The sequence below is a fragment of the Azolla caroliniana genome, unplaced genomic scaffold (assembly GCF_043228905.1).
Source record: "Azolla caroliniana isolate FFs.n. ecotype wild unplaced genomic scaffold, voAzoCaro1.0.p SCAF_1, whole genome shotgun sequence".
Classification (NCBI taxonomy): domain Eukaryota; kingdom Viridiplantae; phylum Streptophyta; class Polypodiopsida; order Salviniales; family Salviniaceae; genus Azolla; species Azolla caroliniana.
In genome coordinates this window covers 5,658,338-5,684,607 of record NW_028230436.1, presented here as the reverse complement: position 1 = coordinate 5,684,607, position 26,270 = coordinate 5,658,338, and the positions used below count along the sequence as shown (strand labels likewise).

General features: G+C 36.7%; 2 protein-coding genes across 7 annotated transcripts; both read right to left on the bottom strand.

Annotated features, from left to right (window-relative positions):
* Positions 1-6,296: 6,296 nt before the first annotated feature.
* On the bottom strand, positions 6,297-15,216 carry LOC147868607 (paired amphipathic helix protein Sin3-like 4). 6 transcript variants are annotated; one of them, XM_087321357.1, is made up of 24 exons: positions 15,087-15,216; positions 14,122-14,257; positions 13,888-14,028; positions 13,618-13,801; positions 13,425-13,523; positions 13,195-13,341; positions 12,748-13,078; positions 12,533-12,666; positions 12,051-12,126; positions 11,932-11,961; positions 11,554-11,807; positions 11,234-11,388; positions 11,010-11,137; positions 10,677-10,931; positions 9,689-10,222; positions 9,535-9,593; positions 8,763-9,434; positions 8,564-8,661; positions 8,275-8,413; positions 8,037-8,186; positions 7,789-7,952; positions 7,516-7,627; positions 7,230-7,402; positions 6,297-6,800 (listed from the first exon to the last, which is right to left on the bottom strand). In XM_087321357.1, the coding sequence occupies exons 2-24, from the start codon at positions 14,193-14,195 to the stop codon at positions 6,797-6,799; spliced, it is 4,113 nt and encodes a 1,370-aa protein (XP_087177483.1). In that variant the 5' UTR covers positions 14,196-14,257; positions 15,087-15,216; the 3' UTR covers positions 6,297-6,796. The 6 variants fall into 6 exon arrangements, with proteins under 6 accessions (XP_087177483.1, XP_087177491.1, XP_087177460.1 ...); XM_087321365.1 differs by lacking the exon at positions 15,087-15,216 and adding an exon at positions 15,040-15,059; XM_087321334.1 differs by lacking the exon at positions 14,122-14,257 and having other exon boundaries at positions 15,087-15,155.
* Positions 15,217-19,110: 3,894 nt separating this feature from the next.
* On the bottom strand, positions 19,111-25,180 carry LOC147868606 (uncharacterized). The gene is made up of 6 exons (XM_087321304.1): positions 25,042-25,180; positions 20,517-22,359; positions 20,347-20,397; positions 19,917-20,015; positions 19,660-19,815; positions 19,111-19,582 (listed from the first exon to the last, which is right to left on the bottom strand). Exons 2-6 carry the CDS (start codon positions 22,290-22,292, stop codon positions 19,448-19,450), a joined length of 2,217 nt encoding a protein of 738 aa, XP_087177430.1. The 5' UTR covers positions 22,293-22,359; positions 25,042-25,180; the 3' UTR covers positions 19,111-19,447.
* Positions 25,181-26,270: the final 1,090 nt, after the last annotated feature.

Below are 26,270 nucleotides of genomic sequence, written 5' to 3'. Positions count from 1 at the left end.
ATTGCAAGGAGTGGATGCAACCGTAATAATAAGAAGCAGTAGTGGTGGTGGTGGTGAATGAATGAGTTGTGAGATATTGGCGTGAATGCAGAGAAGAGAAAGAGAAAGAGAAGGGCATAAGTATATATATATACATATAAAGAAATTCTTTTTCAATTGAGCCTTTACAGGCAGACAGACAGATCCAGAACAGAGAGAGAGAGAGAGAGAGAGTAATAAAAAAAAACTGTTATATGTTGTAAAAATGAGCTTTCCTGTATTTCCACGAATGCCCCCCTCACAGTGTCTCCTCACACATTCATTTACATACAAATGAGCTTTCCTGTATTTCCAGGAATGTCCCCCTCTCCTCACACATTCATTTACATACATATTTGTCCCCCCCCCCCCCAAACATGAAAACTACCCTTCATTTCTCGAAACATACATACATACATCGTCTTAGAATAGCGCACATATCATGGACACCAAGGAGACACGACCCTCGACCATTTACTTGCCCAACATCGTTACCAAACCACCCGGTTCAACGAGAGCATTCGAGAAATAAAGAATTTCACTTACTAGAGTCGGTGATTGAAACTTAGGGTGCCCCTTTGGAGGAATAAAGAGTTTATTGGCCCATCTAATGCACCATGCACCCTACCAAATGTGACAAATCTTTTGTACCTTTCAGATCTTGTCATTTTATTTTGATGGGGTGGGGGGGGGGGGGGGGTGAGGGGAGGGGGAGGTGTTGTGGCCTCCATATTTCACCATCTCCTAACTACTACTTTAGGACCCACTCTGAGATTCCTCTATGGTGTCTTAAACAAGGGACCATAATAATGCATAAGGTCTTTTTCACTCATATTGGAGCCTCTAACAACATTGACAACTTAAGGCAATATACATTATGCAGTTAAGCGAACTCTAGCCAAACGTCACATATAAAGATAATAATTAAGACCTTTGCACACATATCATGTGATTAGAGGAAGCGAGGCAAACCATGATGGTAAAGCTCAACAAAATATTACATATTTTCTCCAAAAAATAGATGCCACATAGGCATGTGGCCATAAAGTGAGCAACATTTCTCAACCATAGAAATCAGTATGATTATTATGGGGCAAAAGGGCGGCCCCAATTCTCAACTAGGTGTACATGTGTACATAGTTATACTTTTCCAAGGTGATTTTAACGAAGAAGAAGAGTCCCAATTTTTTAAATTTAGTAGGTTTACGAGTACTCTATATATATTTATTATGGGCTTTAATAAAAGGAATATACTCATAAATAATAAAGTTTGATTGCTTTTGAAAACACTAGTAAGTCAAAATATAATAATCTTAACATAATCATGCACCGATCCTATTGCTCGGTGTTGATACACATTCTTTTTTTTCTTTTTTCCCCAAAAAAGATATTAAATTAGTATTAAGAAACGCCCGAAGGCTATACTTTCAGTAATGAGCTCCTTCTTTTCTAAATTCTAAGTTCTAACTATTGGTTTAAAAATTACTTCGGTGTATAGTAGAACCACTCCACCTGATCAAAATTCCATCTAGAAAAACATGCCTCGGTCCTAAGTGGCATGAAACTCCAATCATTTGAGCTATGCCTATTGCATAATACCTTTTATATTATCCAAAGAACCTATGAGATTATGCACAATCTCCATCAAAATCCCATAATTTATTTGGGCAAGTCTTTTAGTCACATTTTGAAATATCTTCAAACATAAAACCTTCCAAATATACCAAATTGTGATACTACTTACCAATTACCATATTTCAGGTTTATCGGTCTCTATTTGTGGATTTAAAGGTATCAATGTTTTTTGCATCAAATCATGTATCATAGCAATAACATCTACAACTTCCTCTTGTTCATATACAATTGGTTTATCTTGTACCACCCACCACCCATAATACCGCTCCCCATGTATATACACTACTCAAGGATACATTGGTATTAACAATGTTGTGATTCTTTTCCATATTTCCATAAAAAAACCAGAACTCCACAAACAATGCTTAACAATCTCTACTAGATCTATACAAAAAGGGCACATATTGTCTACATACTGATACACATTCTTTGTGAAGGATCCAACTATGGATGGCTATCACTTTGTCTACATACTTAAAAGAGAGATTTTGGGCATAAAGCATGATCATATATCATGGTAGTCCATGCCATAAGCAATTGGTGGTCATGCCTAGTCCATAGATTTGAAAGTCAAAGGATTTGCCAAGGAGTCCATAGATTAGATTACCGTACATAAGTTTTCATATAATAATTTTGGCTTCATTTTAAACTCTAGCGACAAAAAATAGGTTATTTAAGGAATTGAGGTTCAATATTAACCAACCTTAGATTTGTTTGAGTGTGGGCATTCGTGGGGATGCGGAAAAACTAGGTTATGTCCATCAAATATTATTGTTTAGCAAATGTATCCTTCAAATCATATGCCCAACTTTGCATAACATTGGATTTCTTGTCTTGAGAGAATTGAGAGATCACAAGTTCCCATAATTTTTAGAGGTGATTAATATGTTAACCATCATTGCTAGCATATAGTATCTTTTGGGCGTATCTACTAACATTGTATCAATTATGGAGTCAAAGGACAATGTGCACATGCACAAAGTGTGTATATGTGTACTCTTATGGAGATGGACCGATGGTTACCCTAATGGCATAATAAGGGCGATATCTAGTATCTGCATTTAAGGGGGACTTGAATCCACAATCTCTTGAGTCTTGGCATGCACCTTGAACCTTGACTAGTACATTATCATGTTATATATCATTATTATAGTCTTTTACACCTTGTGTGCTAGCAATATATGATCACTAAGTTGCAAGCATGCATCAAACTAGGTGGCAAGCAAATATAAGACGTTGAAGTTGGAATATTGTATATAGGGAAGATCTCAATATTGTCAAACATTCTAGCTCAACACCAATCTTCAACCTGATCTTGTAGCTCTCATGCATTTTGTGTAATAAAGATCATTTTCCCTATTTTGTTTTGAGTTGATAATTTTTTTTTGTTTTTGCCCATAATTGTTTGAATCGAAATCCTTGTCTTCTTCTTCTTCTTCTTCTTTTCATGAGAACCCTACCGAGCTAGAATATATGTGCACCCCACCACAAAGCGCCTCAACTAAATTTGTGAAACTAAAGCAAGAGAATTAAAGGTTACTCAAAAACTTGCAACACATGAGTGCCGAGAAGGAACAAGAGTATAAGAAACTACCATCCTAGCTCCAACAATGAGAAACAATTTTATTAACTTTAACAACAAATTTAAGAAGTACAAAACTCTCCAAAAGATCCCAAGATTAAGTCTCCTATGAAAGTTTCATGGTACACTCTTGAATGAAGGACTCTTAAATCAAGCGCTCTTGGTGATTCAAAGGCACCCCACAATGGACAATGGATTAATCAATACCTTGTTTACCAATACAACATTAGGTTTTTGCAATTGCTTGAGAAGAGTGTTACGTTGTGGACCGTAAATCAACAAGCAAAATAAACTCTGATGATACACAAAACAGAGAAAAGACTGAAAAACAACCAAATACACAGTACACAAGATTTATGTGGAAGCGTTATAACAGGGGAAAACCAAAGACCAACAGACTTTCACTATGAAGAGAGGGAAGTACAAGAGAAAGGTCACAAATCTCTGAAAACGGAGAATACACCCTTAGGGTTTTGGCAAGTTCCACTAAACTCTGTCATCTCTCACTCACTTTCACTCTTGTCTCCTACCTTCTCTCTGTAGCACTACAATACTCACTCTACACCATTCTACTACTTCATCTACACCCTCCTATAAAGTTTGCCCTAGCTCTACATATCTATACATGGGAATAAGTTATTATTAACCGATAATAATAGCAGTTAATCGATCGATTGACCCGACTCGAGTCTCTGACCCACAAGTCAACAGACCATAGATTTAACTCGCCGACTCTTGTGTCGGCTATCCAATCGGTATGACTGGCAGACTTTGTCATCGACCATCTGGTCGGTCTGACTAGTCGGCCTTGTCTTTGATCATCAGGTCGGACCAACTAGTCAGGCTAGTCTTTCACTTGGATCATCCATCCAATATAGTCAGACTCCAACTCGTCTCTCTCTCTCTCTCTAGTTGATTTGGCCGACCGACCAGATTTCAATTGCCGATTCTCCCAATCAACAACCGACTTCTCCCATTATGAGGGACAAAATCCTAACAAAATCCCCCTTCACTCATGTAGGGAGAATCAGTCAATCCTGTATTCTGTCGACCATCTCTGAGTTTGTCCATATGTAGGATTTTCATGAGCATGTCATTGGAAAACCACCAGAATGTGTTGGACATCTTTAAGTTGTGCATGGAAAAAAACGTTTTAACACAAACAAGTGAAGAGTTGTTTATGTTTCTAAGACCGAATAGTTTGGTTTTTAGGTGTTTTTTATATCAATTAAGATGCCAAGACTTGGAGTACAAGCAAACTAACTATTTCCTTTTGGTTTTTGAGCGAAGGATTATGAAAGAATCCATATTGTAGCAATGTTTGAGTGTCAAGGTGTTGTCAACTTTTGATACATGTTGGAGATGCCATTGTCATAACTACCAACTCATAATGTGAGGATATAGTAAACATAGCTTTGAAACAAGTTTTATGGATTCCGAAAGAGAAAAGAATGGAAGAACCCTTTAGCATTTATGGAGAGGCATGACACTTTTAATTCTAAGGCTCCAATGATGTAATTCTCCAAAGATTTCCCACAAAGTGATGGCCACAAAAATCAAAGTGGAAAGTGACGTTCATTGCAAGTGTAAGAACTAATAACAAATATGTGACAAAGGGCATGGTCTTTGTTTTACTTTGGATAAATCGAGATGTGTTACATTAAAACCATGAAGCATAAGATCAATCATTTTGTACATGTGTGTACAAAAGCCAATAAGAGGTCAAAAGAAGGAAACAATTGGTGTACATTCATTAACTTTGGCATGAGTTTTAATCCCAATTACTTGAAATCTAGCTAGAATTATGGGTTGGAATCCAGGTATCAGCTTGAAGGCTAGACATTACTAGCAACAAGAGGTCAAGGTTTGTGAAGGAAGTTGTCTTTTTAGTAAATACAGGAGACTGGTATGTGACCATAGAGTTGGAACAAAAAAAGTGCATAAATCTACAATTTCCTTGTTAAATACTACAAATAGATCAATGAGATCTAATGGAGTTCTAAGTTCAGATGATTTCGAAGGGGAGAAAATGTCATACAATCGATGAGGATCTCATACCACCAAGGATTCACGAACCCAGACCATGACATGTGCATTTTAGGTAAAGATTTTGAGAAATTCCAAAAGTTCCGCTATATCACTCACATTGAAAATCATGGCACATTGGTTTGGTTATCCATACTTGGCTTAGTTTTTGAATCAAAGGTAATCGTGGCAAATTAGTTCAGTTATCCATACTCCGCTTAGTTTTTGAACCAAAAGCTATGAATAGTCAAACATTATCGCATTTGCGATCATTATATGCCTAATGTAAAGCTCTAGCTAATGTCGTGGTGATAAGCTAGAAGCCTAGAGGTAATACTATGATTCATCGCATTGTTAATTTTCCCTTGTACAAAAGGTTTGTATATCTTTCTTTCATATAAAACTGGAATTATATGCTAAACAATGAAAAGACATGTATTCTTCATACAAATAAACAAGTGGAGAAAATTATAGCTGTTTGGGGAAACAAATGTTTTATTATTAATCAAAGTTTTTGTAGCTGGGTTTTCCAAATCTATTATTTTGGCAATTACATAGCTTCATTGTCCATTGGCCAAGCATGACATTAAATACATCATTTGGCACACATTGGCAATTGCATACAAGAAATCATATCAAGCTTTTGAAGGAAAGACAAAGGCATGTTCATGTAATTGTTTGACAATGGACATTATACATTGCATTTCAACAATCCCATTCCAGAATTTGGCAGTATCATCATGGATCTTTACAATAACCTGATAGTACAATCTGTGGTACGCTACTCGGAAATGTCTCAAACAGAATTGCACTATCAGTGTTCCAGCTCTTTACAATAACCTAATAGTACACTGTAGTACGCTATTCCGTAATGTCTCAGACAGGCAGAGCATAAAGAAACTATGAATTTGCATTCAAAACATTTGTGAAGGATTCTTAGCCCTTAGCAAGGATTAAGGTATGCATTACTTACCATCCAGAAGCAAAAATCTATAATTATTCTGCAATCCAACAGTACCCAAACCATAATCTGACAGATATGAAGATATATTTATGCATTAAGGAGGCAATGCAGGAAAAATAAATCCAGCACAATATGTGCATTAAAAATTGTGTTATGTACATAATCATTTTCTCCCCACTTGAGCCCCAAAAAGAATACAATCACATGAAAGATGGCGAGGTTCAGAAAAAAGCATTTCATCGGATCTTTAGTGGTCCTCCCTAAAGATTCCTTCGTTCCCTTATGTAAGTTAGAAAATTTCTTGAAGTGGAAACAGTATACATACAATCAAATTTTCATATACATGTGCTCATGTTAGCATCAAATATGTATCTTGCTGTCTTATATATTCTATGAAAGCATACCTGAGATATTAAATGACCAAGGAGTATGATGATAGTGGACCGTTAAGTGATGCATCATATTCTACCTCAAGGCTTCCTCGAGAATCTCTATATCGCGATCTATTTGATCCTGAGAGGATCTGACAAGCTTTGTACATAATAGTTCTACAGGTATCATTCACCAAGTTATCATCTGTTTAAAAGAAAACATCGGACAGAAGCGAAAATACATTAAAAATACTGGCTGCATATTTCTTTGGCATAGCTACAAAACAGAAATTTAAATTACAAAGAGAATGCATTAACTTTGATGGAAAAAGTAACACAGCTACACAACAAGATATATTAGCACTGTTGCATGATGAAAAGTGATTCCTGATGATAGTAATTAGCATTGGAAAATTTAAACTGAAAGGGTCAATCCTTACATATTCTCTTGATGTAATTTTATGCCATGTTTCTAAAACAAACTATCAATTGTGCATATTTCAACCAAAGCATATTTCAATAAAATTTTGAAGTATAAAGAAAACCATCATCATCAATGGATAACATGGCTCACCAGATACTAACTTATCTAACTTAAACTTACACAGCCCACTTATAGATGAGGATATGCTACCTGTCCTTTTTCTGGTAATGGTGGCCATCAATCCATCTATAGAATTTCTGTACTCTTCTACTGATGAGGCTATCAGAAGGAAAACAATTACTTCCCTTTTTCCTTCTATTGATGCTGCCTTTTTTTCTGAACTTGCGGAAAAGTATGTCCTCAGTGTCTAGAACATATGAGACCTTTCATAATACAGAAGCCAAATACAGAATTAGGCTAAAAACGACCCATTTTCTGCATCATAAACATAGAAACTGGCAGTTTATTCAATATAAACAAATATAAGATATTGTACCTTAAATGTTTTGCAAGATATTTTGCAATCTAGGCCATTAGCAGTGTGCACATTATGCATAGCCTTACCAAGTGCCTCTTTCTCATCCTCTTCATGACACAACTGTTTGTTTCTGCTTATTAATAAACAGTTTAAAGACCATTAATCTACAGCTACCTATATTGCAAGGTGTATACAAGATAACAAAACCATTAAAGACCAGTAATCTATAGATACCTATATTGGAAGGTATATACAAGGTATATCCATACAATCTTCTATTTTAATTCTTACCGTTTCAAGAAAACTGGAGATTGTGGCTTTTGCAAATCATATGTTTCATATAAGAACGCATTCAGATAGCTAAAGAAGGTAGATTCTATAGCATGGGAAGAAGCTTCTGTCTTCTCACCACCACTATCCATAAGTTGTATAAACAGCTGGCTAGGATTTGACCTCTGAAAACCCACGAGAGTAATAAGAATAATAAATTATAGCAGTTTACAAGATATGTTATCTCCAAATTGAAAGACTTTTCTTACATGCTCAAACCTATAGATGTTTTCATCCTGTAACACTGTAGCTGCGTTTGCATGATAGACAGCATCTATAAAACCAGAGGTGCGTGACTTTTCATAAGTATGCAAAGCAAGTAGTTTGTTTGCCATATCATCAGATGTGATGGATTGAAGCTGCAGTACACACAAGATAATACTTTAGTTTTGAGAACCTGACACACTTGTTCCAAACCTGGTCTAAAAATACTTTAAGAACTCTTACCTGCTTAACTAACTTAAAAATCAGCTTATCCATTGTAAAAAGAACATATGACTGTGTTCCAATAATGGCTCGACAATCATCTTCAAACTTGACATTATCAACAGTTCCATCCAAGAGACTATACAGAACTTGCATAAATCTGGATCCCAAACATCCCAAACAGAAAATTCTTCAGCATTATAAACAAGCAAAGCTGAATTACAAATTTACCAAACCATGGAGTCAATTTCTACTAAAAACATAACACATGGATGTTTTACATTAGACAATTATAGGATATTTTACTTACTTTCGATAAAGTTCAGAAGAATTGTCTTTTGGAGATTTCTGTTTCTCCTCAGCTGCTATTGCATGTACTTTAGCAGCATTTATCCGCTCATACAATGCCTGCAATGGTAAGACCGTTCATTATAATCAGACACTGGTAAGAGCATGATAACAAAATAGAACAAAACAACATAATACATTTCTTTTAGCTCAGCAATGACCTGATGCAGCCTAAACAGCACATATAAAGTGTCATTCCCATAAAACACCGTTGAGCTAGAGTTTGCTGTAGAATTGGAGATGATAGAAGGTGCATGAGTTTTTAAAGGCATGCATGACAGCAGCAATTTCTCTGAAGATGCCAAGGATGTAGCTTCACCTTCAGCATCAGCCATTCCTTCAACTTCACTCTCACTCTCATTTTTAACTTCCTGTTCATCATCATCATTATCATGTCCTTCACGTAAATCATCCCCATTTGCAGATTCAGAACCAGACACATCCTCCACTGGTGATGGATTGTCACTGTCATCGCTTGATTTCAGAGCACATTCTTCTTCTTTTTCTTCTTCTTCTTTTTCTTCTTCTTCTTCTTCTTCTTCTTCTCCTTCTTCATCGGCATCAACGACTTGTTCACCTTCAGCTTTCCCATCACATTCAATATCTTCATCTTCTCCTATATGGTCATCAAAGCCACCACCGATAATTTGTTCCTGCCTTAATAACCCAATAGAATCGAGGTTTTCATGAATCCTTTCATCTGTTTCTGGTGAGGGTGACAGTTCACCCTCTTCTCGTTCTATTTTTCCACTAAATGAATTCCGGGGGCCATCTGGGTTATCTAATATCTCAGTGTCTTGTTTTGATTCAGGTAATAACCTTCTCTCTGAATGCTGCAGTTGAATTTGGAAAAAAAGAGTTTCCTCTTTAGGTTTTACAAGGTAATTTTTCATCTTAACAAATAAATGTTAAATTCAGCCGTAAGGTATATACCAGAGAATACTCATGCATTTTGCTGTTTTTCTCATTCGGCTTAGTTGAGCATGGGATCACTATAACAACCCAACAAAATCACAAAGAAATTGTTTATAAAACCAGTTAAACACATACAATACAATGAACAACCAAGCAAAAAACTGAAACCAACCTTGTTGAGAGCTTACTGCTACCGTCACATCACTTTTACGGTCAGCAGATGCAGATTTTTCAGTCTTTGTATCATCTGTGACTGAAACCACCGACACATTTTCTTCAGCTCTGAGACTTGAAACACCTTTTTCCATTCTTGTTATGTCATTTGAAAAACATTTATGACCTTCTTTATCCACAGAAGCACCCCTTTTGAAAGGAACGCAACTACTATCATTTTCCACCTTTATAGATTTTCCTTTAGACACCTCTTCAGTGTCTTCAGCATCATGAGATCTTGATGCCACACCAAAAACGGGTTCGAAAAAGGTTGTCCAGAGTCGCATTATTTTATCCGACTGTTCCATTGTAGAGCACATCTCATCAGCCGAATGTTTGATAATCTGATACAAGTCTTCATTTACATCAGGCTCATGATAGTCAAATTTTAAATCAGGGATAAGTGGCTGCCTATTTCCAGCTGCTCTGGAGAGAATGAAATCGTCATCTTTCCTCTTTTTCTCATTGATCTCTTTGATCTCAGCCAAAAGTGCTGTTGAACAAGTAAGAGATATTGTTAATGGATTCCATACAAAATATCACATCTGAAAAGAAGCATTTATGTGTCACAAATAGCATAAACAGTTTACATAACTGCCAAGCAGTGTAACAGAGCATAAGAAAATAAATGGCATTTAGAAGAAGAGTGTGTGATAAAAAAACAAGTGTACTGTTTATCAACTTCACCATGTGTAGCATGAAATGATGATAATGTACTTAGATTATGATTCGGTATCATATAATTTCTTTTGTACAGATCTCAAGCCCAGTTGTAAGCTAATTGTAGTGAAGAACCTGTCTCCCTGGCTTAATTACTCTCTACACCATCATCATTTAAAATTTAATAAGACAACGATATTTTCAAAAAAAAGTTTGTTTTAATGGCTGCTAATTTTCCTCAAGGAAAAGAGTTTGTTATGCCCTTATGGCAGGTCATAAAAATTTACCTTTCATGCTCAGATTCTTTTTGTCTTGCTGCTTGAAGTAGAAGCTGCGGTGATCCAATGATTTGTGATAATTTTTGGCATAAACTTCTGCCCAGACTTTATTCATATCTTCTTTACATTTTAACCACTCCTCTTGCTTCTGCTTTAGTCGATTAAGAATAACAGGCAGTGCAACAGGTCCATTCTTGTGTAGCATATCCATGACATCTAGGCCATGATCACCATATATGCGCTCAATGCATCGGATATTGATAGCTACATCAAAGAATATCATTTAGAATTTTGGATATAGATCATACATTCCAAGTGAATAAAATCTACAAACACACCTACCTGTTAAATAATCGTTAGGATGAACTTGACCATCTTGTTTAGTGTTACCCTCCTGCAGCTTCTTTAACAGTTCTTCCAAGCGTTTTGCAGTTACCGCAGTAGATTCCAGCAACATATCCAGTTCAAACCTAGTTAAGATTAAAATAAATAAAAATCTCCATAAAGCTATTATCACCATTGAAATTTCAGCGCATCACTGAGATCGTTTAAAGAAAACACTATACCGATCATCTTCACATCGAAACAAGCTTTCTTCGTATTGATTTCTCCTCATGTGCTTGAAAGAATAGTCCTCACTTCCCGAAGTTACAGAAACCCAGGAATCATTAAGCACATCACGGGCCAATGCCTTCCGATAACTTGCAACTGGCTTAGGATACTGCATTCAACATTAAGGTAGCATGTGAGACGTGTGCAGAATGTAACCTTATAAATGTATTATAGGAAAGGTCAGTTATAAGATTTTATTATAGTTATCAAAGGTCAAAGATGACCAAACTTTTGGGTAGAAAAAGTCTTCATCAGAGCACAAAACTTTACTCACACTTTTGGGCAGAAGTCTATAGCTTGGGGTACATTTCTCACAGCTTGATAGGTCTAACTCTGATATAGGTTTACTAACATACTTCTCCCTGCTTTGCAGAGCTTTGTGACCAGGAAAATCTCTAGAAACATGCTTTTCTCTCTCTTTCTCCTTTTCTGCATCTCTTCCACGGTCACCTTTGTCATTCTCCCTGCCCGTTTCTTTTTCCCTTTCTCTTTCTACCTTTGGCTTTAACGGTGGACCATCTCCCAACTCTGAATGACACAAAAACATGTAAGTACATTTATCAGAGAACTGAATTCACTAGATTTACAAAGATGGCAAGTTGATATCCTCTCCTAGGGATTGATGGGATATGAAACCGCAGGCAAGTCTTACTTTTGTTCACAATATTGGCGAGGTAACCTTCTGATAGCAACAAAAGGTGCCTGGAGTCAGTACAAGTTTCAGGTTCAAACTCATATCTATAAATAATTCTGAGACGGATATCACCATACCATTGCTTTCACAGTGAGCTAAGAAATCATTGAATCCTTCGACTAAGTCTGTATGCTTCCCCAATATTCCATTAACCTGGAAACATGATTAGACCATGTGAAATCTTTTTTTTCTTTTGAATTTATAAAGATATACAAATTTCACAATCTGAACTGATGCTTTCTAAATAAATGGGAAGCAGTTTTGCAAGCGACGGGGAGAGGTAGACACTCAATACAAACCTAATCCTCAAGTAGAAGCCAACGGTAAAATTAAACTACAACCTCACGGCGAAATATGCAAAAGAAGAAACACAATGGGCTTATCCCATCTTCAGAGAAGAGAGCGAGGTGTAGCAAAAGTACTTCAAAAACTACATACAGGAAAATATAAAAGACTATCTCGCGGGTTATACTCATAAAACTTAACATATATGTGAAATGGCTGTTTCTATACATCAGAAAATTGAAGGCAATATAAAAACTTAAAAGTTCATACACACCAAACTATGCAGTTGTTCACGAGTGATAATCTCTTCACTGTACAAATTTAAGCACTTTAAAAATTCTTGGTAAGTCTCCTGGCTTCGCAATTTACTCTTCACGTCTTCAAAAAATGCAAGCTTCCTTTGAAGTCCTGGAGAAAAATTTATTAATGATAAGTTGAATCTCCACAAGGGAAAAGTCACGATTCATAAGATTGAATTACAGATAATACCTTTTGGAGCTTTTTTTTCTTCCACTGAGATCAAAAGAGCAGAACTACCCACTATAGCCTCTACTGCTCCCAAGGATTGTTTGCGTATTAATTCATCTGCCCTCCTAGCAGATTTCCTCTTGTTCGGAAGCCGTTGCATTGCATCCAGGTATTTGTCTCCTCCCTCTTGCTCTGAATCTCTCTCTTCCTGATCCATTTGGATCTCCCTTTCCTCTTTTACGCCTCTTTCTAACTTGTCAGCTTCTGTAGTAATGCGCTCATGATGTTCTTGATCCATAGCTTTGCCTAACATGGCACCTCCATGAGCTGGAGCATTGACTATTTTCTCTCTCTGTTGAAAATAACAATGTCAGCTTTTTCCCTCTGTTTCAAGTTTGTCATACCAAAAAAAGAAGACTGATGCTAAAAAATGGTTCACATGAAACGGGATAATAGTTTACTTCTTACCTTGACATGTCTTATGTTTAAGTTCTTTTCGTCTCTGTGAGGCACAGAAACGCTTTTAGAAAAGGGTTGACTCAAACCTCTAGAATCAGGAAGGAAACATGTGAATTCCTCAAGTAGATTTGGATGATCCTTGAAAAGTGATGCAACCTAAAAACAAACACTGGTTAATATAACAACATGAATTCAGCACAAGACCTTCATCACTGAGGAAATGCTCATATTTATCTCACCTCCTTATATACTTCACTGATAGATTTGTTTCCTTTTCGGTACATGTTCAAGATTTCTAAAAATGCCTTGTAGACTTGCTCTTCTTGTTGAAATGTTGTCTACAGCAACGTATATGGTCATTATTGCATATGAAGATTCAAAAATATTACAAAAAGCAACTACCTAATGTTTACTATAATAAACAGTTTATACCTTGATTTTGTTAACATAACTGATGGCTTGCCCATATTCCACTGGTTGCCTTTTCGGAGGTTCTTCTTCCAAGGGGAGTGTAATTTCATAACCTTTGGGAAGAAAGGTATTAAATCCGAGTATGAGATCCCGGTGACCTCTAAAAAGGTCCTTGACTCTTGCTATCACTCCTGCTGTGTCAATTCTTCAGAGCAGAAAGCAAGATAAGACAGTTTAGCAATGAGCCACAATAAAAAAAAATCAAGAAGAACCTCGGTTTTAAATACTGACCTCTGAGCTTTGAAGTCCTTCATCACTTCCAGGAATTCATCATATTTTCCTTTCTTATCCTTGAATATGTCCTTTACCGCTTGAAGATACGTTAGTGCATCACTCGTGGTTAAGCGTTGAGATTGTGTCACTGGTTCAGACCTGAAATTTTTCAACCAAACATAAACAAGATTTAATATATCATATCATACCATAGTAGCATGTTTCACATTTAAAAACAAAGGAATTGCTCACATCTCTCCACGTGACAAAGATGTGTGCCGTTTCAACTGTGAACCTGATCCATTTTCTTCTCTTCCCCTCTTCATGCTTCCAAAATCTGCCTCTTTATTCCTGTTCTACTTCTTCTGTGCTAATGTATTTTTACAGCCTGGGAACGATGAACAGTTCAGATTCTATCACTTATTCAATTGAATCGAAGCCTTCACTAGTAAGAGCTCTCAGAGGAAAAACCCTCTGAATCTGATTTTCCAAAGCAAAAAATTGAAAAAGCTTCTCTCTGAATTGAAGCCTTCACAATCACTCAGTGATAACATATTTTCGGAACAAAACAGAACGAGAAAAGCTTTTCTCTGACTCCATGCCTTCATTAACAAGAAAACTGAAGGAAGGATCTTGGTAATTAGAAGTCCTTTAAAAAGTATATATTTTTTGTTAATCAAGCATTCGACTCAGAGAGAAGTTTCGTCAGTTTGTGTTTCCGAGAAATTTATGAACGTTTCGATTCAGAGAGAAGTTTTTACATTTACTTTTTCTGAGAATCTTTTCGTTACTGGGTAAACTGACTGGAAAAAGAACTTCTTTCTTAATCGAAGTCTTCATCAATAGGCAAGATTTTACAGAGAAAAACTATGAAACTTTAAATTCTGCAAAAAATTAATCGGATCAGATAATATTTGGAGAAAATTACGGTGGAAGATGGTGAGGTTTTCTATGTGAGAGGATAACTTCAATGCTACATCAAAATGTCGGTGTAAAAATGAATCCACGTCAAATTTAGGCCAATTTGAATTGACAAAGAAGCAGAAATATTCAGAAATCAGATCATGGAATCGCCCTTGCAAAAGGCGATGGTGGTGATGACGACGATGAGGATGATTACGATGAAGAAGAAGATAGACGAGTTAAGAATTTAAGATGGAAAAGGTTTACCCGTGACAAATGCAACAGGAAGCAGGGACGGGTGAGTGTTGTGTTACCTGAAGTGATTACGCGACATGGCGATCTTCTGTGAGGGGAATGATGATGGCTGAAGAAGAAGAAGAAGAAGAAGAAGAAGAAGAAAAGCGAGGAAAATGAGCCATATGGTATTATAGGTATTAATTAAGATTAAGATTATTAACATTGTTATTAATTACATGTATTTATTATTTATTGGTTGATCCACAAAATGGAGAGCCAGAAGGGGGGGGGGGGCTATATGTATATATGTATATACGTATATACGTATAATACGCACAAGCTGCGAAGAAGAAACATGGGATCTATGGGACTATGGGTGGGGGGGGGGGGGGGGGGGGTGCCTATTATCTCCAACATGTTGCCATTACAATGTGGATGGGCATGCATGGAGAATGACAATGTCAAGTGGGCACAAATAGAATCATTGGTTCATCGTCAGCATAGCACCAAACATGTGTGCTCTCAAGTGTATCGGGTGATGATCATGAGAAACAAACCATTACAAGAGAAGGCACGACACAAATACATGCCTATTTGAAAAAAATACCATGCTTTATAAGAGGATCTACCCACACCCCCATTGTGAATTCAAACTTGTACAAGCCATGACAAAGGAATAATCTCCTCGGATACTAGTGTCGAATGCCTTGTAGGATGCTAAAATTTAAAATTTTATACCATTGAATATGGCCTTGTAATATCTCTTGGTAGTCAGCCAATCACATATTTGAAATACTTAAGCTTTGCCTCGCAAAGATAGTCTCAATAATGTATTTCATATGTTGTATTGATTTGGGAGTTGATAGTCCCCTTTATATATAGCTGAACTATTTAAGCTCTTGATTGTTAGGTTCCTTATGATTTTGTCCCAAGTTGTAGGATAAATTGTTTCCCGAATTAACCTTTACAATTTGCTTATAAGGCCATACCCATCAATATGATAAATTATACATCCTTAGCTCAATGTCCAAGGAAATCTTCATGGCATATAAGTATCATGCGTGATTCATACGCGATTGCTTGATTCAAGTGTGCCATTCCATGTAAATCCACAAAGGGGTAGTTTACATCTTATGAAGCCCACAAAGGGGTTAATTAATGTTCTATGTCTAAGAATCATCAAATTAGACAATTCTCACAAATGTGACATGGTCGACGTTGGATTTATCATAGATCACCAAGGTCCTTACGGCCAAAATAGTCATTGCTTTGCCACACCAACTTGGCGTCATCACATATGTCTATCTAATATTGCATTGAAGGGGGTAGCTAGTTCCATTTTTATATATAAACTATGTAGGCCCCTCGACTACCAAGGTCCTCATGAATTAGTCCCAAGTCCTAGGACAAGCTATTTCCCAATCATTCAACCCGTAAATTTATTGAAATTAGTCTTTAGAATTGGTTTGCAAGGCCTTAGCCATCTTATTGATAAATTATGCATCCTTGTTTGCGAAAATGTTCATTGAAGATGAACACTACACATGGCTACACAATTCCACATGACTCCACATAAGGGTTAATTCACTTTGTATGACACCCATTGTTTGGGAATCATCCAATTAGGCAATTCTCATACACAATAATTGACATTGGATCTATCATATGGAAGTTGACACATTGGACATAGTTCATGCTAGAAAAAGTCTGAATTGCCTCTTAACTAATGACAATTTTTTGATGTCTATTGCCGAGATTTGATATAAAATGATGTTTGCATAATGGGTTTTCAAAATCCTTTCATCCAAAGATTAAAAAATCCGCTTGGAAAGGGACATGGATCTTGTCGCAAATATCTCTTGGATATTGATTGTGGGATGTGAAGATCCATCCAAAAGTCCAGAGGAATGATGTGGTCAAATAATCAAATAGTGTATATTAGTTTTTTGAACACATGGTTATCTCTATGAGGTTCTTTTTCTCTCATGAGATCATGTGTGAGGTTTCTAGAAGAGGAATTTACCTTGACGAAGAAAAGGTGTTAAAGTAGATCATCGCTCATGAAACATTTGAAAATGTACACAACAATAGGGAAGTATAATATCCTTAGTAAATCTTGATAAGTTGTTGAACTTATGTGTTGTGATGTGTAGACAAACCAAAAGAGTCAACCAATAGCTTAGTCGACTAAAATGGACGAAATAAATAGTGAGCATAGATCAAATAGAACATTACAAACCTTTCAAAGAGAGTGTCCTTAGAAGTGTGCTATAAATGTTTGGGGGCATTAAAGAAAAAGCTTGGGCAATACTACCATATTATAATATTCTATATGCTTTCCCCGACTAGTATTGGAAATGTGTAGAAAATAATCACAAAATTGGCCAAACAATAAATTCTCAAAAAACACAGGTACAAAAAAATGAAGACCTCTATACAAGAATGCAAGTGTTCAAACCTAAGAGATTTTCCAAGGATGTAGGCCATAGGAAAGAACAAACCAAATTCCTCTTACACGGTCAGAGAGACAATTGGGGCTACATCACCATCTATGGCAACACCATTTGCAACAAAAACAAGCACAACATGATCAACATTCTAGAAAACCTAAGAGGGAAGGGGGTAAGCAATAGAAAAGTCTACATAACAACGAGATGGAATGGCTATAGGTTCAAAAAACCTTTCAACTGAGCATTTGAGACCCCTAAAAGCAAGGTAGAATGTAATGAGTTAACCAAGACAATGCTTTATTTAGTGGATAGCACCAAGTATGTTAAATAACCAAGAGAGAACATGATTGATGAATCTAGAAAACCTTGAAGGGATGTGTGTGGCAATCAAATCCCTCTCCTCTAGTATGGTTCATCAAAAAGTCACCACATAACAATGTGATAGAATTTACATAGGGGCAAAAAGCTTTTCACACAAGAAGTCAAAGACACCTAAATGCCAGATGACGAATGAAGAAGATTTGTAATATTTGAATAAACATTTATGAAGAAATGATATGGTAACATAACAACCAAGCTATTTGATGCGAATCAGAGAGAATGTAATCATCAATACTAAAACACCTTTGCGGATCATGTAGATTAAAGACACTTGACTACTTATCAAAGGGAAGTGAATTTGAGAAACACTCAAACATGCCAAGCATTGTACATAGAATATTGCGCATATGAAGAACAACCCTCTAGGGGTTCAAGGACAAACCATTGTTCAATGGGATTTAAACACAAGGGAAGAGAAAAAGGGATGCATAAAAGTTTGTTCGTATGAAGTCAAGTGTTCCCCACATAAAAGTATAAGCATATTGTTATGAGTTTATGCATGGTATTGCAACCTTGCCTAAAAGGCTAACGATGTACTTACAAGGTCAAGGAAGGAGGACAAGGGTTCACTCGCCATCACACCACTCCAAAAGGGCAGAGTACCAAAGAAAATGGAAAAGAAAAAGATGTGTGATACTAGAACCTTGGAAATGAGTGTAACTACTTACCACTACGGAAAGGTACAAAAAAGAAGATGATGAAAGAAGTTGAAAGAAAACTATTTTGTATTCTGAAAAGCTTGTTTGATTTAAATTTAGACCAATCAAGATTGTATTATATGAGAAAACTTACAACAATGTCACAATGTCTCATTTGCAAGATCTTGTTGAAAATCTATCACCATCGATACCATAGAGGAGAGTTTAAAATAACAGCGTGTGTATGAACTAGAACTATGTGTGAAATGCATAATACTTTCCTTAGTTAGCTAAAAGGGCCATCCTTCCAAAGACCTAGTTAAAACATTTTATTGCCTTGAGATTCAAAAGACAACTACATGTTAACGAGAGAAAAATATCTGGTCCAAAATGCAGAAACAGAAAAGTAAACATCTTTATAAAATATTGCATTTCACACCTAATCGTTGATTGATTTAATGTCTTAAGGTGGGGAATTTGTAACTGATCACTGAAAGAAACAGCAAAGTGAACATTCTATATATAATATTACACTTTACACCTCTTTGTCAATTAATGTATTCTCATTACAGCTTATGCTCAAATTTCAATCTATTGGGGGGATCCATAGATGATCACTGAACTTCCACTGGACACACAAATTACTAGACATTATTTTTGCTTAAGTATATTCATTATATACAAACAGTGGATTGTCATTATTATGTCCCTGTCGGCTAGATATATATATATTAACAATATGGAACCCAATTGGGCATAAGGGGAATTTCTTTCATGTAATGTTGAAGATCAGTTATTATTCACAAATTGGCCCGAGTGAATCCTACAGGCTAAACATTCAATTCGGCATCATAATTCTAGTCTTCTTGGTGTTATTGTGCACAAAACATAATCCATCATGAATACCCAATGCAGTTTATATTTGTAGTGACAGTAGACAGATGGCTAAGACATCACACACACAAGATATCAACACTTAGTGTATGCTGATGCCTTGCATATTGGACATAAATTCTTCAGCAAGAGCCATTGCCTGATACAAGATGTATGATATCCATGACCACAATCCAGTCGGCCAACCTCATCTTCCTCCATGAATTCTTCCTGGCAAATTTAAACCAATTACATCAGTGTTGCTTTATAACAAAAATATACAACCTTTAAGGCCACTAGATATTCACCTGGCAAATACTGCATTTGACATCGCTGTCTGCAGACAAGCTCGCGAGTGTAGCATCCAGTGGGGAGTATTTACTCTCACTCAAACATGTACATATCATTTCATTACTTAATCCAGTGTTTACATCACCAATGCTTTCACCTAATGCTAATAACTCCTGCATTTGAAAACCAATTGGATTATCACATGAAGGCAATTTATCAGAAGAATCCACAGAACAAAGAACACTAAATGCTAACTGCACACTAGTACAATTACCTCATACGACATATTGTCAACATCCAAACGCAAGTCACTGTGTTCATCACGTACATCCATACTTCGATAGATTAACGATGGATCCAACATTACCAACTCCTGTATATAATTTCCGTACCACACAGTCCACAATTAGCGATTCAGATGTTTGTGTAGAATTCATGAAACACCGTTCATATATTTCCCCGAAACAGTGAGGAAAAGTGAAAGAAATTATCAAAGATGAACAAAATTCATCCATTTGTGGGTTGCCTTTCTGTATCGATTTTTAAGGACACAAAAACTGCCCATTTAAAGCTCTAGAAAGTGCTCAAATAGGCTCGAGATTACACATCCATGACATCTAATGAGCAAATTATGGTTAGGACTTTCTTCCACAGTAAATTTCTGCATCTGAAACTGCCAATGGATAGTAAAGCAAGAATTTTACCTCAAAATTTATATCTTCATTTCTAGAAGCGTGCTGCAATGTAGATAAGATCTGACAACACGAACACTAGTGATCAGTTTTGCATATAAAACAGAACATATATCTTATTGAAAGTAAACAATTGAAGGCGATCGAGGATGAGTCAGCTAGCAAAACAGTAGTTAAAAGACCTCAGAAATAAGGCGCCGTCGATCTCCAGGAGGCATGCGTGAACTGGCAAATGGTAGTCCAAAGATATTGTGGATTCGAGCCCTTGGAACAATACCTTCACGGCACCCATCTGCGAATGAAGCTGCAGGAGTAGCCGGGAGCTGACCTGATGACGTCCTTGGAAATCTAGCTGAGCCAACAAGAGCTGGACAATTGCTGGACATGGATGCAGGTGAAGGCGTCGAAGTCCCAGTTCCATTCATAGCAGCAGAATTCTGACCCTGTGGTAGTACAGGATGATGAGAACCACCTCGCTCATGAAATTGATTTCCATGTGCTCTACTTTCCAGTGCATTTATCATTCTCACAGGAGAGCCATTAGGAATCTGAGCTCTGAAACTATTATCAAGCAATGGTCTTCTTAAACTTCTGGAAAGCCTACTTGGCACACCATCTGCTCGGTTCCCATCATTCACAGAAGGAGAACTCTCCCGAACAAGAAACGTAGGAATCCCCATGTCCTGCCTATCATAATGATTCACCATCCCACAAGTGGTCACGTTTGAGAATGTCAGACTTGTTTCATGACATTGGCCGTTTATACCATTAGCGCCAGAGTTAGCTATTCTGTGTTCCGTATATGAAGGATCTCTAGAGTAAAAATTGTGTAAATTTGGAGCAATGCCATCAGGATTTACACCAGACGTTGAAGCAATATCATTGCTATTATTCATATGCTCAATAGAAAGGTTTGAATGGCTTAAGCTGGTTCTATTATCAGAAAAATCATCCCATATTTGTATCATTGAATTGTTTGAAATGCTGTGGTTTACAATAGGCTGGGAATGTGGTCTAATCTGGCGACTCAATCCAATGTCATCTCCCATAGACTCTCTTATACTCCAGCCTGTAGATTGTGAGTCTTCTAAAAGTGAGACATCGACAATGCCTGTTGCAGACAACTTCCTTTTGCGATCATACTCTCTTTCATCAGGAATAGTGCCTTCGGACTGAGCTACTAAGCTACCACCATCGCATAAAAGCCTTTGTTCCTTGATCTCTATTTGAGATGACAGAATTGGGATCCCATCACTGACAGAATTTAAAGCATTTTTACTCATATTACCCATGTGCACACTTTCATACCTATTTCGTTCTATGTAATGATCATCCAGTACAGAAGCTTTTCCCCGATTGCGTTCTGAAGTTTGTTCCAATGGGCGTAACAAGTTGCTAGTTTGTTTTTGTGCCTCTGAGTGAGAAGCCTGCATAATGGAATCTGCACGTGTACATGGGGACATCAACGCTGCAGAATTATGCCAACTCGGGGATGGCATAGATGAGCTGCTGCAACTTCCATTAGTTTGAAGAAAGTCAAAGCAGTTACCCATAGACATGGGCATAAAAGATCTTTCACCAATTTTCCCTGCATTGCCCATGTCACAAGGCCTAACTGGGTCTGGACAGCTAATATGCCCACACTCCCTCTTGTTAATAATACATGTTTTATTAAACCCAGATCTTTGTTCCCCATCAAACAACATACTATTCCACAAACTTTGATCTTTCCCTTGATGAGGAACACATACACCTTGCTCCTGATGAAAATGCCCACGAAAAGCACTATTGCCATCACTTCTATTATGATGCTGCTCACTTTCATCCACTCTGATTCGCTTCAGGGAAGTATTGCTGCTGATAACAAAATTATCTTCAGGAAACTTGTCATTACTTGTATCATTCTCAGAGACTAGACTGAAGCTCCTCCTAGTCCTAGTATTTTCATCTCTCTCCATCTTTATTCGAGTACAGATGCTTGTGGTGTTCAAGTAAGAGTTCTTAAAAATTTTGAGTATAATAAGCCTGTGTCAAAAAGTAAAAGCATCAGAATAGCCAGAGAATGGAGTTCAATCAGACAAATAAATGATCAACTGCAAGGAGTGCATGTAAGCATCCTACGATAAGTGAACAAATTACAATAACGATCATTCAGGAACCAGTGTTAACACATACTTCATGCAAAGCCCCTCTCAAGAAGCATAGAATAAGCAATCAGAAACCGTCAGCAACTATAACAATGATAAAATCAAAGCTGTGGCATTCAACGGAAGCGAAAACTTCTTCCAAAAGGACAGCAGCACAGTAAATATCAAAGTGTATGCTGTTTGTCAAATACATACTCCTTTCAATAGTTCAATGTTTTGATTCTTTAAATTTGTGCATGTCTGTGCAGGTAAAATGCAGAGGCATGGGGAGGAGACATACAGACGCATGAAACAGAGGTAATAAATAAATAAAGCTGCAACCCTTGTCAGGCTGCATACTATAAGCCTTTGAGAACAACAAACCAAAATAAATGTAACTAAGTAGACAAGTAACTAAAAACCAAAGTGACGAAAGAATTCTGTTATCTATACATGAATGATTCTTAAGTCAGATAGATTGTAATTTTTTTCTTTGATTAGGTCAATCCAAAATGGAGAGATCTCTAAAGCAACGGAATCACCCACAAAGATGGGAGATAATTGCTTGCTTTTATCTATCAATGACAAAGACGGCGAGATCTTGGTTCATGAGGCGTGGCCTACATCCATGAAAAATTGCTATTGTCAATCTAATGTGACCCCTTTTCAATGTCCTAGTTGGGAGCCCACTTCTGTAGCCCATTATAAAGAAAGTGGTGATTGTTCTTTGTCAATGAGCTTCTGTAGTTGTATTGTTGTCCTTCAACAACTTCTCCTTGTGTCTCTTGAGTTCTAGCAACAACAGACCCAAGCACCATTGGTCCTCATATTCCATTTCCATGGAGAGAGATAGAATATGCAACTAAAAATACTCAAGTACTATGTAGGAAGTCTTCCAAAGAAGTCAAATGAACCTCACAAGGCAGACTGCCTGTAAGTGAAGATGCAAGAAAAACACTTAGTACTCACAACATAACCTTGTGATGAATAAATAGAAGTAGAGTCCTTTTATAAAGGTATTCACTGATTAAGACAGAAAAAACTTTACCGGGAAAGGAACAATACAAAACCAGGCAATGTGAATGCCATAAGTCTAGCTAGCAAACCCCAGGACTGCCTACGTGCAATCATAATTTAATTAATACGCTCTGTCATTGACAAGTGACGAAGAAGATATATTGTCAATCCTTGGAAACTTCTCAATGTCTTACTATAATTGGGGTTCTGTTTTGGGAACTTAGAAATGAAAACTGAAAAACAAGCTATATCAACAGTTCGTAACTCAAGAAGCACTATTGTAGACAGGCAAGGCATTGCCTCCAATGATATCATCTGATGAAAACCTTTCTCTCTGAGATTCTCAAATTGTCACATGGTTTTTGAGATTTCAATGATAGACGAAGATTGTTCCAGAGAAGTCAATTGAATTCCCAAGTTATAACTCGAGGTTGAATCAACAGAAAGCACAATCTTGTACCCACAGACATAATCTCCTATTTTGAAGTTACCTAATTTTTAAAGTATAATATCAAGTTCTGGAATTTCTAAAGCTTAAACAACTTTTCTGTTAGGGAAAGCTTTCAATGTGCTTTTTGCAAATTATATTGTACCCAAGACAAAGATCCACTATCTATTCTTCCTTGTACAGGTCAATCAGGCCAAAGAAAATACAGTAAGTTATAATGAAGGGGCTAATAATTATGAACGTGCATATCACTTGCAATGTTTCCAATCAATTCAAAAAGCACAAACACGAAACTTACCAAACAAATTTAAAAAGGAAAAATATGCATTAAAGAGAGTGTTCAAAGAACGCTTCTAAGAAATGTAAAACATAAAGTTTTGGATTGAAAATTTATCATGCTCTAGATGTAAATTATACTATCTGATTCTTGAAACGGTAGAACAATTGTCAAATCCAACTGAAATTTTTAGATCTATTATTTTTCTTCCCAATGGTTCGGATATTATATTATCTACAAAGAGTTTCTTGTTGAACAAAATGTTTGAGACAGTGGTTAAGGACAAAAAGATTTTATTCACACGATAATAAAGAAATTTTTCAGACCTCAAAAATCACAAAATTTTCTAGGATATATCTATCACATGATAAATATTAAACCTCAACATGTGCGTATATGTCTGTATATATATGTGTGCGTGTATGTGTATGGATGGATGTGCATGTACGTACGTACGTCCTTTCATGCCCAAGGAAAAGAACAAGGATGATGTTTTGGCATCAATTATCATTTACACCTACTGGAAATCAGAATCGTGTGGGACAAATCGAAGGTTCAATCTATTCTGAGAATAAAGATAGGGATAAGAGGCACCAAAATCATTCACATAAGCGGAGATGTGCATATTTATTGTACTAAATTTGATATTTTCAAAGACAAACATCAGTGGCCCGATAATAAGACCATCTTCTTCATTACTCTGATTTTCAGCGTCAAGAAAACAAAGATAAGAGTACAAACCAATGCGGGCATCGAATGAAGAAAGGTGATTTGTTTTTGAAGGAATAGAATGGTTCGAAGAGATAGAAATTTTGAGGGTAATAAAAACGAACGCCTACCTCGAATTATATCGCCATGATCAACCTCATCTCCTTCGCCTTCGTCGTCTTCATCCTCTGCTTCTGCGTCGATGGAAACGGATGCAAGAGGCAAAGACACGGGGCGGAGGTGGGAGAGAGAGAGAGAGAGAGAGAGAGAGAGAGAGAGAGAGAAGGGAAGGGAAGGGGAGAGCTTCTTTGTGTCTTGTGTGTTTTGGGGTGTGAAATAAAATAAAAAGCCTTTTTGTTTGTTGGGTGGATGTGTTAGAAAACAAAAATAGGAGAGGAGGGATAATTAAATTTGCGTTGTTACAAGAAGGAGGAGGAGGAAAAGAACGAATGAATAAAAAAGAAGATATACATACATATTTGTTTTAATGTGCAAACACACATCTATATATAATATATTTGTATGTATGTATGTATGTATGCATGTACGTTTATATGTATGTATATGTGTGAATATATAGATAGATAGATATATCATATAGATATGGATGCATCATGTATATATGTATGTATGTGCATATGCATATGTATGTGTGTATGTATGTATGTATGTATTCTCCCGTTACTTATGTTTTACCCATGTCTTGCTTGTTTCTTAGGGATAGAAGAGCAAACAATGGAGTGACCAAGCATGGACATATGTTAGTTGGCACCTTAGAGACCCAAGTGGAGAGAGAGAGAGAGAGAGAGAGAGATGATAATGTTGTTGAATGGAGACCAAAAGGTCATGTGTTCATCTCTTGCCTTTTGCAATGAAGTCAGTAATACTTTATAACCGAGATGTATGGGAATTGGAAACACGTGGCTTTACCAATGAGTGCCAATTATATGCCAAAGTGTCTACTCGTGACATCTTTTCTAGAGATACCAACATTGGTACAAGGCAATGAGAGAGAGAAAGAAAAGAAAGAAAGAAAGAAGAGAGAGAGAGAGACCCAGATTATGGATTTATTTGGGAGAAATTACATGATATACCATTGTTGCAAGGATCTTTGCCATTGAAAACCAATTTTGCACCTTGGGTAGATTGGTTGTTACAAGATGGTACACGCTTGTTACAAGTTACTACAAATATATTGTATCATCATGCGATGGCATCATTATCTTGGCTATCTCCTAAAGCAAAGAAGTTGTCGAATGTATATAAGTCAGATGCAAGGTGGTGGAAAATATTACAACATGGTTGGCATTCCCATCTACCATTTCGTGCAAAGGTATTCATATGGAGAGTCATGATTGGT